The 14,367-nt window shown below is 36.6% G+C and overlaps 1 protein-coding gene across 1 annotated transcript in view; it reads left to right on the plus strand.

Annotated features, from left to right (window-relative positions):
• FUT8 (fucosyltransferase 8) overlaps positions 1-14,367 on the plus strand; it is a 147,663-nt gene that overhangs the window by 39,800 nt on the left and 93,496 nt on the right. Inside the window, 2 exon segments of the mRNA NM_001005262.2 lie at positions 6,555-6,670; positions 6,785-6,947. Coding sequence (NP_001005262.2) covers positions 6,555-6,670; positions 6,785-6,947 — 279 coding nt within the window.

A 14,367-nucleotide genomic window follows, 5' to 3' on the forward strand; every position in this document is an offset into this window, starting at 1 on the left:
TATTTCATTTTCTTTCTGCTCAGATTTTTGTTATTTCTTTCTTTCCTTCTGCTTATTTGGAGTTAGTTTGTTCTTTTTCCATTTCCTTAAAATATAAATTTAGATCATTTATTTGAATGTCTCATTTCTTAATGTAAGTATTTATTGCTATCAACTTCTGTCTTAGATCTGCTTTTCTGTATCCCCTATGTTTTAGTATGTTGGCTTTCCATATTCATTTGTTTCAAGATTTTAAAAATTTCCTTTTTGATTTTTTTTCTTTGACCCAATTTTTTCTCAGGAGTGTGGGGTTTTGTTTTCACATATTTGTGAATATCTCCTTTTTTCTCCTGTTACCTAGTTCTAATTTCATACCATTTGATCAGGAAAGATTCTTGGTATGATTTTCTAATTTGCTGAGACATTTTTTGTGACTTCAAATATGATCTGGGACGCCTGGGTGGCTCAGCAGTTGAGCGCCTGCCTTCGGCCCAGGGCGTGATCTTAGAGCCCTGGGATCGAGTCCCACATCGGGCTCCCTGCATGGAGCCTGCTTCTCCCTCTGCCTGTGTCTCTGCCTCTCTCTCTCTCTCTGTCTCTGTGTGTGTGTCTCTCTCTCTGTGTGTGTCTCATGAATAAAAATAAAATCTTTTTAAAAAATAAAATAAAATATTATCTGTCCCAGAAAATGTTTCATCTGTGCTTGAATGTATATTCTGCTGCTGTTGGACTGTTCTGTATGTGTCTATGAAGTCCATTTTGTCTAAAGTATAGTTCAAGTCTAATATTTCCTTATTAATTTTATGATTGAATGATCAGCCCATTGTTGGAGATGGGGTTCCCACAATAGTAGTGGAACCTGCTATTGTTATTGTCTGTTTCACCCTTTAGGTTTGATAATACTTAATGTATTTAAGTGCTTTAATTCTAGGGACATATATATTTTCATTTGTTACATAGTCTTAGAGGACTGACCTCTTTCTCATTTTATAATGGGCTTCTTTGTCTTTTTTATAGTTTTTGACTTAAAGTCTATTTTGTCTGGTATAAGTATAGTTACCTTTGTTCTCTTTTGGTTACCATTTTCATGGAATATCAATTTTCATCCTTCACTGTAAGCCTGTATGTGTACTTAAAGCTGATGTAAGTATTATAAGCAACATATACTTAGATCTTGTTTTTTTAACCAGTTAGTCTATTCCTTTTGACTGGAGAATTTAATCCATTTACATTTAAAGTACTTATTGATAAGCAAACACCAATGCCATCATATTATTTTTCTGGCTGTTTTGTTAACCCCACCCCACCCCCACCCCCGGCCTTCTTCCTCTCTTGCTGTTTTCCTTTGTGATTTATGATTTTACTTGATGGTATTCTTTGATTCTGTTCTCTTTACCTTTTGTGTATCTGCTGTTAGTTTTTGTTCTGTGGTTACCATGAGAGTTAAATGAAACACCATGAAGATCTAGCAGTCCATTTTAAACTGATTACAACTTAAGTTTATCATACAAAAAAAACCTCTCTCTCCCTTTTTACTCTCTCCCCACACTTTATGTTTTGATGTCACAATTATATCTCTATATTGTATAGTAATTAACAAATAATTGTAGTTACGATCTTTTAACTTTTATACCAGAATGAAATGATTAAAACACTACCATATTACAGTACTGTAGTATACTGAATTTGGTTATATACTTCCTTTACCATTGTGTTTTATATTTTAATGTTTTCATGTTACTAATTAGCATCTTTTCATTTCAGCTTAAAAAGAACTTTTACCATTTCTTGTAAGGTTAGTCTCATGGTGATGAACTCCCTCAACTTTTGTTGTTCTTGGAAATTCTTTACCTCTACTTCATTTTTGAAGGACAGCCTTGCCAAATAAAGTATTCTTGATTGGTAGTATTCTTCTTATAGTGCTTTGAAAACAGTATCCCACTCTCCTAATCTGTAAGGTTTCTACTGAGAAAGCCACTGATAGCCTCATGGAAGTTCACTTGTATGTGAGGAATTTTTTTTCCTCTTGCTGCTTTTAAAATTTTTTGTGTTTGATTTTAGATAGTTTTATTATAATTTGCCTTAAAGAAGATTTTTTTGGGTTGAAACTGAGGACTGTGAGGCTGCATTGAACTTAGATGTCCAAATCTCTTAGCAGATTCCTTTAAGAGGATTATTCTGAATTCTTCTTTAGACAGTTAATTAATTAATTAATTAATTAATTAATTAATTATATCTTTATTTCTTTAAGGCTATTGGAGCTTTATTAATTTATTAGCTTTATTAGTTTTCATGTTTACTTGATTCTTCCCAATCTTCATATTCTAATGTTGGTATTTGCTCATTTGAGGAAGCAGTTTCCTTTCCAGACTTTATAGATTTGCTTTGACAGGGAAAGACCTTGCCATTCAGCTAATCAGGGGCGGGGAGGGGGGGGTCAACAGGCAGCTGCTAGCAGCTTCTTGAAGGCAGTGCTTGTTCTCGGGGGCCCCAAATTGGGTGGGGCTGATGTCTGTTCTCCGAGGTTGGTGTGGGGAATTGCCAGTGTTCTGCAGTCAGGTCTGATGGCTGGGCTCTGCGTTCAAGCATAACTGCTGGCTTGTATTGGTGTTCAGGCAGAGCTACTTGCTGGGCTTTGCAATCACATATGGTTGGACAGGTTGCAGGCTATGTTTCCTGGCAGGGTGGTATTGCTGGTTGCACTCTGTGATGGACAAAGCCACATGCTGAACTCCAGATTTGCCTCCTGTCGTTTGGAGTTTCCCAAACAGTGTCCCCTGGCTTAATGGTGCCACTGGCTGGACTCTACATTTAATTAAGGCCATTCACAGGGCTTTGCAATCAGATGGGAACTCAGGCTGTGCTTCTTGACTGGGTGGGGTTGTAGGCTGTGCCCTATATTGGATGGGGCTGCACATTAGGCTCTACGATTGAGCAGGCTACGGGTGGTGTTCTGCTGTTTGACAATGTCTCTTGCTGGGCTTTCTGGTTGGGTAAGGACTACCACCTGTATCCTACAGTTGGATGGGGTTAGAGGCTGTGCTCCATCATCAGGCAGGGTTGCATTCGGGGCTCGCTGATTAGGTGGAGCCACAGGCTTTGCTTTGTGATTAGGTGGGGTGACTGGCTGTGCATTCTGTCTGGGTGACTCTGCAATCTATGGCCAGCAATTGGATGGAGCCATAGGCTGTCTGTGCTCTGCATGGGCTATCAGGTTGAGCTTTAGAGCTAGCCAGGGTCTCTAGATGGGCAACCTTTTGAGGCAGGGATTGAAATTATGCTCAACAGTAGGATGCTGCTGCTGGACCTGGTTCCCTACCTGAATGGAACTATAGAATGGGGTCTGTGGCTGCCAGGATCCCTGGCCAGAATTCTCAGGTAGGAGCAGCTGGAAGCTATGGAGTTTGGTGGGGCAAACTTACTTAGCAGTTTGGTGAGGCAACTGACTTGCTTTACTGCCTAGGCAGGCCATAGAATGTGTTATATGCAGCCCATGGCTGCCTGGCATCTTTGGTCAGGCTTCCCTGTTGGGTGGGCCTGAAGGCTATGCCCAGCAGTTAGCTGTGGCCAGTGACTTGTTTCTCTGCTTTCGTGTGTCATAGGATGCCCTATAAAAACCCAGCAGCTTAGGGCAGGCTTCCTGCTTAAGTGGGGCCAGAGGCTATGCTCAGCATTTGAGCAGGCTGCTGACTTGCTTCTTGTGTAGGTGGGGCTCCTCACCAAGATAACCCTCTAGCGGGGGGCCCAAACAAAGCAGAATTGCCATTTAAGCTCCCTGGCCAGTTAGAGGCACTAGCTCAGCTCTGCAAATGATCAGAGCCAGGGACTGAGATCTGTGTTCAGGCCCCACAACTAACAGGAATGCAGTTGGCCAAGATCTGCACACTTGTTCACTTGTTGCTTCCAGTAGTCTCCATGAAGCATTTCTTTAGTGGACATTCCAGGAGGCATCAGTGATGTGAGGGAAGCTTGATACCCACTTTGCACTATTCCTTTTCTCGCTAGAGAAACTGTAGGCCCAGGGGGGACCCACTTGTGTAGCACTGCACTGACCTGGAGGAGGAGAAATGCAGTCAAAATGAAACTGCTCCTCTTATCTTATTCTAATGAGGTTTTCTCGTTTCGTTTTGTTTTGTTTTTTGTTTTTTGTTTTTATAACCAAAGTGGATGCTTCAGCCTCACCACCATGTTCTGGAATCTTTGCAAATGTCTCTATATAGTTGCTAGTTGCCCTTTCCGTGAAGGGGACTGAAGTGGGGAACCACCTATTTTTCCATCTTTCAAATGGCTGATTCAGTTTTATTAAACTGTTATTTCATATATTTTGTCTCGTTTTTCAGTTGTTTCAGACATTATGGTAAATTTAATCTCTGGTGCTTCATCTTGGCCAGAAGATATCCTATATATCTTTTGCATAGTTAGTATGGTGCAAAACAAAATCAAATCCTAAATATTCAGATAATGTCCTTGCAGATTGACTCTTTTCTGGAATGGTTTTGGTAAGAATAGTCCTTATTGTGTACTTTTTTTTTTTTTTTACACTGGCTTCTCTATTACTTTTATCTGTAGTTTATCCACAGTTGGATTAGATTATTATATATAATAATGTAATATAAATTACTAATTCATGTATGTTTTATTAAAATTAGATTGGATTTAGTACTTCATGGAAATCTACTGAAATGATTTAATGCTGTTTTTTCTTGCCTTTTTTACACTAATTTTTTTCCATCAATATAAGAGGAAATGAGATGAAGAAGAGAACCTAGACATATTTTTTTTGTGTTGTCTGGAATTTTCTGTCATTAAGGTATGTTCTGGAAAAGGACATGCTTGTCCTATGGCATATTGCTCTCAAAAATAAATTCTAAGAGGTAGTAGTTTTAGTCTCTTATCAAATTATTTCCTAGAAATCAGCCATCTACTTCAGAAAGAGATTAAAAGCCAAATTTTAAAAACTGTATACCAGGAAATGCCTCATTTATGAATGTATGCACATTTGAGCTTATAAATTGGGTAATTGTGCACCTAACAACTCTGTTTATTTTATCATTATTCACTCTATGTATACAAATTAAGGCTTTGTAATTCAAATTTTGTAGCCTGGGATACTCATGATTAGAGAATGGTTATTTTTCATGCTGCTGTTCAGTGTTAATGCATACAATTACAGAATACCTCATTTACTCTGGTAGATTTGTACCAAGAGCTACTTTACTAAGCCTTTATTCTGAAGTGGTATAGGTAAGTAATAGTTAATTTGGCTGTTATATAAAAAAATATTCAAAAAGGTATAAAAAATCTGTATTGCAGTCTTTGCATCAAAGGACTGAGTTGACATCTGGATTTAAGTTCTGCCAAGTATATTTTAAAAATTAAGTTCCCTTAAAATGATTGTGATAAGAATAGATAACCCAGATATTTTGCAATTATAGCTCATCTCTGAAATGCCTGAGCCCAGATACAATGGTCCTGATAGTTTATTGCCAAACATTGTGCTAAATACTTCCATAGATTTTGGAAGAAAATCAGCCATTATTTAATCTTGACAGTAATTATGCAAATATATACATAGATGTATGGATGTAAGTATTATGTGAACGTGTGTTAGTTTTCTATTGCTGCCGTAATAGTTACTACAAACTTTGTGGCTCAAAACAATAGAAATTTATTCTCTTACAGTTTGGGGGGGCAGAAGTCTGACATGAGTTTTACTGGGCCAAAACCAAAGTGTCAGCAGGGCCACATTCCTCTGGGAAACTCTAGAGGAGAATCTGTTTCCTTGCTTTTCCCAGCTTCTAAGGATGCATTCCTTGTATTTGTTGCTTATGACCCCGTCCTCCCATCTTTAAAGCTAATAGCTACACCATCTTCTCTTCTTTTGTAGTAAAACCTTCCTCTGCCTCCCTCTTATAGGAACATTTGTGATTACAATTAAGGCCCACCTACATAATCCAAGACTGTTCATTTTTTTTCCAATATGCTCATCTTCTACTCTTGTCTTTCCTTTCTATAAAACCAGTACTTAAAAAAAAATAAAGTAAAATAAAAAAATAAAATAAAACCAGTACTTAGCAATCTAAGGTCATGAGTTTATGAATTGAAGCACCAATTTACATAACTTGATATTGTGATGAATTCAGAAATAATTTGTATTTGCTATTTGAACACCCGCACATGTTTAGATTCATACCTTCTTATTTCCCTTAAGCCTTTTTGTCACCTTCTCTTTCACCTTTGTTGCTCTTGACACTAATGGAGAATTGACCACTATGCCACGGGTGGTGTTTTTCTAAGTGATATGATGAGAGTTTTTAGGACACAATCCTAAAGGCTCCTGTATTCCTAGAAGGTCATAGATATCTGAGCTAGATTATTTTTTTCTGGTTTTGTTCAGTATCATTCCATTGTTTATGCTTTATCCTATACCTTTGGAGAGAAAATTTTATTTTGTACTTCTAATATATGATTTATGACTTCTAGAGTTACCAATAAATATATTGTAGCAAAGTAAGCATTAATTTTATTGTATAATTTATAAGCGAAATGTTTACATTTTCTTTTTTGAATTACAGGATACCAGAAGGTCCCATCGACCAGGCGCCAGCTTCAGGAAGGGTTCGTGCTTTAGAAGAACAGCTTTTGAAGGCCAAAGAACAGATTGAAAATTATAAGAAACAAACTAGAAATGGTAGGTGATTATGTAATCTTTTTCTTCTTTAATATGTTGATATTACCACAAATAATTAAAATTTTCTTTCATCAAAATATGAAAATGTTAATACTATTTATTCTTTGACTGCAGGTCTGGGGAAGGATCATGAAATCCTAAGGAGGAGGATTGAAAATGGAGCTAAAGAGCTCTGGTTTTTTCTACAAAGTGAATTAAAGAAATTAAAGAATTTAGAAGGAAATGTACTCCAAAGACATGCAGATGAATTTCTGTCAGATTTGGGACATCATGAAAGGTGCTATTCTTTTTTTACATTTCATTGGGGCTTTGGTAAAGATTATACTCTAAGAATATAAACTGGAATTTTTGTTAATTTCCCTATTGAATGGTAAGTGATACCTACCATATTTAGAAGAAGAGTACCTAAGATTTTAAGGACAATAATTCCCAAGTGTAGTTCATCAACTAAAATATATCACTGGAAAATATTATTTAAAATGTATTTTTAGAAATCTTTATAACCCTAAGTGAACTCTGAAGGTGTCAGCCAGTAATGCATTAAAATATCTTCCTATAAATTTCCTTCATATACAATCAATAATTGGAGTATGCAGTTTTACATTATAGTACATTGGAACTCATACTGAGGCTGGCAGTTATGTTTCTAATTCACACGTTAAAGACTTTAAAATAACACCTTTTTAGGATCTCTAATTAAAGGTTGCACATGTTTTTAATAAATGGCTACATTTCTTTTAATTCTTTTCTACTTAGTTGCTTTAGAAAGAAGAACCTGAGATCTCCCTAGTTAAATTTATTTCTCCTGTTTACATATTCCTGAAAATATGCAGTTTATCTTCCATAGAAAAGAAAACATTTTGGTACTGGAGTATTCATGTGGAACACAGTGTATCTGAGAATCATTATAAATACAGTGAAACCTGTCCTTAGGCCTGTTATATATACAAGTCTATATTCCCAGTAGGATTCTGATGGCAATTACTGTCTCATTAGTGAACAGTAAAAGAAAAATTGTTGTATTAACACAATCTACCACTGGGAAGAAGAAAAGAATTACCCCACAACCAAGAGATTTATATATATTAACAGCATCCCCAATATTGTACAGATTTGAAATACTGTTTTGCTATTTTAAGTGAAATTACAAATAAAATCCATCAGTTTATTGGAATCATTTTAGCATTAATCTACAGAAGTAAGCATTAATCTCAAGGGGCATTCAGCAGTCCCTTTTAAAATTTTAGCCATATTTAGACCATTAGACCAATTGCTGATTAATTCCATCCTTATTGCTTCTCTACCCTAAAGCTGATTCTGAGCATCATGATTCTGCTAATTGGAGCTGTATGCTTGTATGCTTTGCTTAATGCAGTTTTATAGGATAATGCAGATCTGAAGAGGATTTGAGTTGGGTAGACTATGTGGTATTTAAAGGACAATTTTGGCTATTGAATTCTTTGTGTTTAAAGTTTGAGTGATTAAATTACTTGAAAATTTAATCTTCAGGTCTTTTCTAAATTAAAATTATTATTTAAAGAATTATTTTGTGCATGTATTTTGTGACTGTATATAGAAATAGAAAAATATGTGCAAATATACAAATGAAAAAAGTGTGGAGCCCTAAAGTTGATGTAAATCATTGTTAAATTTTTTGTAAGTTGAATTTTGTTTTAAATATATTATGATTCCTGACACTACCTTTTAGTATATGTTAAATAATAATATTTCACTGAAAAGAAAATGGAAAGGTACCCCAGTCAGTTTCTTTTGTTATCTTAGGCAGAAATTCTAAGGAACTTGGGATGCAACTTCACTGGGTAGTAATTTCACTTCAGGTAGCTGTATTAGAATGCAATGATAAAATAATGAGCAAAGCACAGCCAGACATTGGAGAAATAACCCTAAAGTTATGAATGTATAATTAGAGAGAATTTGTATGTATGCAGAATATGCCATCTTATAATTTTCAAGATTTTTAAGTGTAAGAATTAAAACAGACTTTTGTGTTTGCCTCTGGTGATTTTTACATTGCACAAAAATTCCCATTTCACTTTTTCATTTCCCCAAATGTAGTGTATAGGTTGTCTCTGGACTAAAAGTTTGTGTTCTCTAAGAAATCAGAGGGTGCGTCGATTAGTGTTTTTGTTCAGCTTTCCCTATGATCACTGTTGTCATCTTTTGGTTCAGAAAGACATCAGTTGGGTGCGTGGATGGCTCAGTCGGTTGGGCATCTGCCTTCGGCTCAGGTCATGATCTCAGGGTTCTGGGATCCAGCCCTGGTGTCAGTGTTGGGCTCCCTACTCAGTCCCCTCTTCCTCTGCCATTGCCCTCTTATGCTCCATCTCACTCTCTGTCTCTCTCTCACTCTCTCAAATAAATAAATAAAATCCTTTTAAAAAATTTAAAAAAAGAAAGACATCAATTATAGGAACAAATTTAGAGGCTTTTGTTTCTTCAAAAGGGTTTTTTTCTTTCTTAGAACTTTGTTCTGATAGAAACATTGATCTTTTTCCTAAGTCAGTTTTATTGTGACATAATTTATATACTATAAAACATATGTATTTTAGTCTGTAGTTCTATGAGTTTTCACAAATGCTTGCAGTTTTGTTACCAACACCACAATCAACATACAGAACATTGCTATTAACCCATGAAGTTTCCTCATGCTCCTTTGTAGTCAGCACCTGCCCATCCCGTAGTCCTTGGCAGTCATTAGGTCTGTTTCCTATACCTATAATTTTGCCTTTTCCAGAATTTTATGTAAATGCAATCATTGTGTAGCTTTGAGTGTGGCACAATGCATCTGAGATTCACCCATGTTGTTTTGTGTATTGGTAGTTCATTTCTTTTTATTGCTAAGTAATATCCTATTGTATGGATGTACCATAGGTAGTTTATCCATTCACCAATTGAAGAACATTTGAGTTGTTTATATGTTTTGGTGATTATGAATAAAGCCACTATAAACATTAACATACATGTTTTGGCAGAAACATATTTTCATTTCTTTTGGATTAAATATCTGGAGCGGGATTTGTGGGTCATATATTGAGTGTCTCTTTAATTTACAAGACATGGCCAAACTAGATTTTCAAGTGATGATTTCATTCTAGCAATTGCATGTTACCATACATCATAGTAATTCAGCCAAGTTTACCTGCTGCTTTTGACAATATTGATCATGAATTTACTGTGGCTTCTTTGAACTAGCAAAAGGGAGATTAACAGTTTAGAGTAATTATTATTGTCGTGATTTTATTATTTGTGTAGCAGTACAGCTTTAGTGCTTGAATTTATAGCTATATATATTCATCCCTTAACCTCTGGGCATATCATGGGAAATTCTGTCTTACCATCATCTTAGGTTGACTATAGACATATTTAACTTAATCACTGTTGCTTTGGTTCTTTTTGCATTCCTTATATTGCTAGACACCAGGGTTTATGAAATAGTTCCTGGAGCTACTTCTTTCTGATTTTAGATTATAGCCATTATTAAACTTCAAACTGAAGAACAGGAGGGCATACAGGGTTGATGAACTCTTTCTCAATGAAGTTGTCTGAAACTATTGAGAAATAATCTGGCAAAGCAGCAATCTCATTGCCCTGGCCTGGTCTGTATCATCTCATTATCAGTAATATAAAAAACAGCTTTGATAAGACTGAGGTGAGATGTTTCCCAAATGATAAATAATACTTATGGCTAATTATGCTGATTGGCTGTTGAATACTGTGTATTGGGGTTATGTAGCAAGGGAAAGGACTTCAACTCAGGTAAGAGGTGCAATCTCTGGTTATAGGGAAGATTAGTAGGCCAACAGCTTATAGATTTATTTGATCAGAACTGCTGATCATAGCTATTATAGCACAATAGCTTGTGTTTTCACTATTTTTATACGGCAAATGCTACTAGACTGTCTTTGAAAGGTCAAAGAATTGGTATTTCCACTCTTGAAAAGTTAAGTTTTGTGAACCTTCAAAGCTGTTATTTGTTTTTTATTTCACGTACACACACACACACAGAGGAAGGAATCAAGGAAGACCTTAAGTTCTTTGAGATGTGATTTGATTGAGACTTAAATTACACTGGAATGTAGATACTCATTCCTCAGTTGTTAATTTCTTTGGACAAAGTGTTTTTGTCTGATTGTCTTTCTCCTAAGGAATCAGGCTTATTTTTAAGTGCTGCTAGAACACTCCTCCTAATATCCGTGGACAAGGGAACATTGTCATATGAAGTTGTCCTTATTCTTCTTATCACTTAGTCTCTATCAACCAGATCATGATTCTCAGAAACACCCTCCCCTAAAATAAAATTTGCACTGGAAGGAGAATCTAAAGGTAGAAAAGGTGTCTCATCTAATCGCTCTGATTCTGCTTTGTCTGCCCCCAACCTTACATCTCCTTGAGTGTGGTTTCCAAACTCAAGAATGATTTGACATTAAAAATAGTTAGGTAGGATTTCCTACATGTCAGTTACTGTGATAAAGGCTTTCCATTCATTGTCTTATTTTATCAGCGTAGTGATACTTTGAGGCAAGTATTATCATTTCCCATTATATAAATAAAGTTATATTCAGGCTTAGAGAAATTAGAGAGTTTACACAAGTAAGTAGCTAAGCTATTTTACTCCAAAATACTTTTCCTTAATTGTTAAGTTCTTTTTTACACATGGGGATATAAGTCTTTTATCATAGCATTGTGTTGATTAAATGTGGGAAAATATATAAAACACTTTCCACAGTGACTGAAACATTATAGATTCTAGTGGGTTCTAAGGAGACCTGCGTAAGGAAAGCCCCAAAAGAAGATATAAATAGAAAACTCTTAGATGCTGCAGGGCAAGCACAGATAAGGGGAAACTGTTATAGTGCTCAGTAGAAAGAATTTCAAGGTTTAGAACCTAAACATGAGGTTGGTAGGACATCACTCATCAAGTAGCATAATCATGGCCTTATGTGATAGTATGAACTATTTTTGTTCTTGCTCTTCTGGACTCCTCCCCACCCATGTGGGCTGTCAAAAAGAGATGGTCCTAAACTTCCTCCTTGAGACCAGGAAGGCAAAAGGAACATTGTCTCCCTATCTGTCTCCTGGTGACATTTTTATCCTTTGCACTGCTTATTTCTGCCCCAGGAGCAAATCATAGTAAAAGCAGCCTTGGACAAAGCCCAAGTAAGTTTTCTTGCCCGTGATCCAGATTTACTTATGGGTTAGACTCTGTGGTATAGCCTCTCTTAGTCACATTTACTTTAACAAATGATGGATCCTTCACCTTGATATTTTCTTGAATTATGTCTGCTCTTTGCTCACCCTCAGAGGGGAATTTTTGTCTTTAACATTTCGAATCAGGTATAAACAAAATACTCTACTTGTGGTTCTTCATTGACATAATTGAGACTGACTGAAACATTTAAAAATGGTTTTATGGGTATTAAAATATAGAACTAGGAAAATTTACTGAAAATACAAAAAACATAAATGTAGCCCAGCTTTTGAAGTAGAAGTTTGATACCTGTCGTAGCTGGCTTGCACTCAGAGTCACAGATTATATTCTAGTCTACTGGTTATCTTCAGGCATCTATACCCTACCTCAAGTGACTAGCACTAGTCTGCTGGTATTTTGCCTGGGTTTGTATTTCCCACGCTTTGACCTGGCCTCATACCAGACCTTAAGATTTACCACCTACCTCCCAAATTTCTTGATATCTATTCATAGTCTAAACCAAGACAGCCAGATTACCAGCTTTTGGAACACTTCTAGGAAATTTAATCTGAGTAGTCACTGAAAACTCAACATTTCTGTAGAATGACTTTTAGTCACCTTGTTTCCCAGTAATGATCCATAACTTTCTATTTGATTTTTGTCATGTCTTTGGCTAAAAGATGATAAATTTTATGGGATGGTAACTTCTAAATATTATTGTATCAGCAAAGAATTAATTTAAATTTAAGATTGTAGGGCAGCCTGGGTGGCTCAGGGGTTTAGCGCCGCCTTCAGCCCAGGGCGTGATCCTGGAGACCCAGGATGGAGTCTCACAACGAGCTCCCTGCATGGAGCCTGCTTCTCCCTCTGCCTGTGTCTCTGCCTCTCTCTCTCTCCTCTCTGTGTATTCTCATGAATAAATAAATAAAATCTTAAAAAAATAATAAGATTGTAGGCTACCTGGGTGGCTCAGTCGGTTAAGCATCTGCCTTTGGCTCAGGTCGTGATCTTGGGGTCCTGGGATTATGTCCCACATCAGGCTCCCTGCTCAGTTGGGAGCCCACTTCTCCCTCTCCCTCTGCTGTTTCCCTTGCTTGTGCTCTCTGGCTCCCTCTCTCTTTGTCAAATAAATAAATAAAATATTTAAAAAGAATAAAAAATAAAAATAAGATTGTTTCCTGGGCTTGTCTTCCTTACATGGTCTCTAACAGAAAAGCCAAGAAAAAAGATTTTAAAAGCAAGCTTGATTTTAGTTGACTCTTGGAATAGAGTAGCTGAGACTCTGTGTTATCATAAAAAATTAGTGCACTTTTTTCTTTTTCTTTTTTCTTTTTTTGATATTTGGCTCTCTAATTATAAGCTTGGTTATCCTATTTTCTTAACAGGTAGGGATTGATGTGAATTAATTGCCAAGACTTAGTACTGATGTAATTTGGTAAAAACATTCATTATTTTTTCTAATTTATTAAAAGATACAGAGATTAGCTTTTATTCCCACTGGTTAAAGAATGGCTTGCTTACTATGATGTGAAAGCATAACTGAGCCAATTTTTATATTTCAAAGAACTCTCACCTCCAAATTAGACCTAATGTAGTTTTTACCTGTATACAGTGAAATGAAATGTAGTGCTGTTTGTCAATGAGTATGTGTAGGTTTAATGTTAAAGCCATGCAGAGCATATTGGATTTCCTTTTTTTCCTTCAATAGGCATTTGCCTGTAAACTGCTTATTTATCCCACTATACTACATCTCCAGAAAGAGTACTGCTATTTAAAGTTGAGGCTTACAGGATCCCTGGGTGGCTCAGCGGTTTGGTGCCTGCCTTTAGCCCAGGGCGCGATCCTGGACTCCCGGGATCGAGTCCTGTGTCGGGCTCCCGGCATGGAGCCTGCTTCTCCCTCTGCCTGTGTCTCTGCCTCTCTCTCTCTCTCTCTCTCTCTCTCTCTCTCTCTATCATGGATAAATAAATAAATAAATCTTTAAAAAAAAAAAAAGGTTGAGGCTTATAACAGGTTTTGAGATCGCTCATATTTAATAGGCAGAAAAAAGCAAATAACCAATAACCATATTTGGATATGATGAAACCTATGAGGTATAAAAAATAATCATCATGATGAGAGTGATGGGGCAGAGGCTTATAAAACTGAGGAACTAAAAAAAAAAAAAAACTGAGAAACTGGGTGGCTTAATCCATTAAGCATCTGACTCTTGGTTTTGCCTTAGGTCATGATCTCATGGATCCTGAGATTGAGCTCTCTGTGGGCTCCACCCTCAGCAGGGAGTCTGCTTGAGGATTCTCTCCTTTTCCCCTCCCCCCTGCTCACACATCTGCACACACTGTCTCTCAAATAAATTTAAAAAAAATATATATATATATATATAAACCCTGAGGGCAGCCCCGGTGGCGCAGTGGTTTAGCGCCGCCTGCAGCCCAGGGCATGATCCTGGAGACCCTGGATCGAGTCCCACATCAGGCTCTCTGTATGA

This window comes from Canis lupus, chromosome 8 (genome assembly GCF_011100685.1).
Source record: "Canis lupus familiaris isolate Mischka breed German Shepherd chromosome 8, alternate assembly UU_Cfam_GSD_1.0, whole genome shotgun sequence".
NCBI lineage: Eukaryota > Metazoa > Chordata > Mammalia > Carnivora > Canidae > Canis > Canis lupus.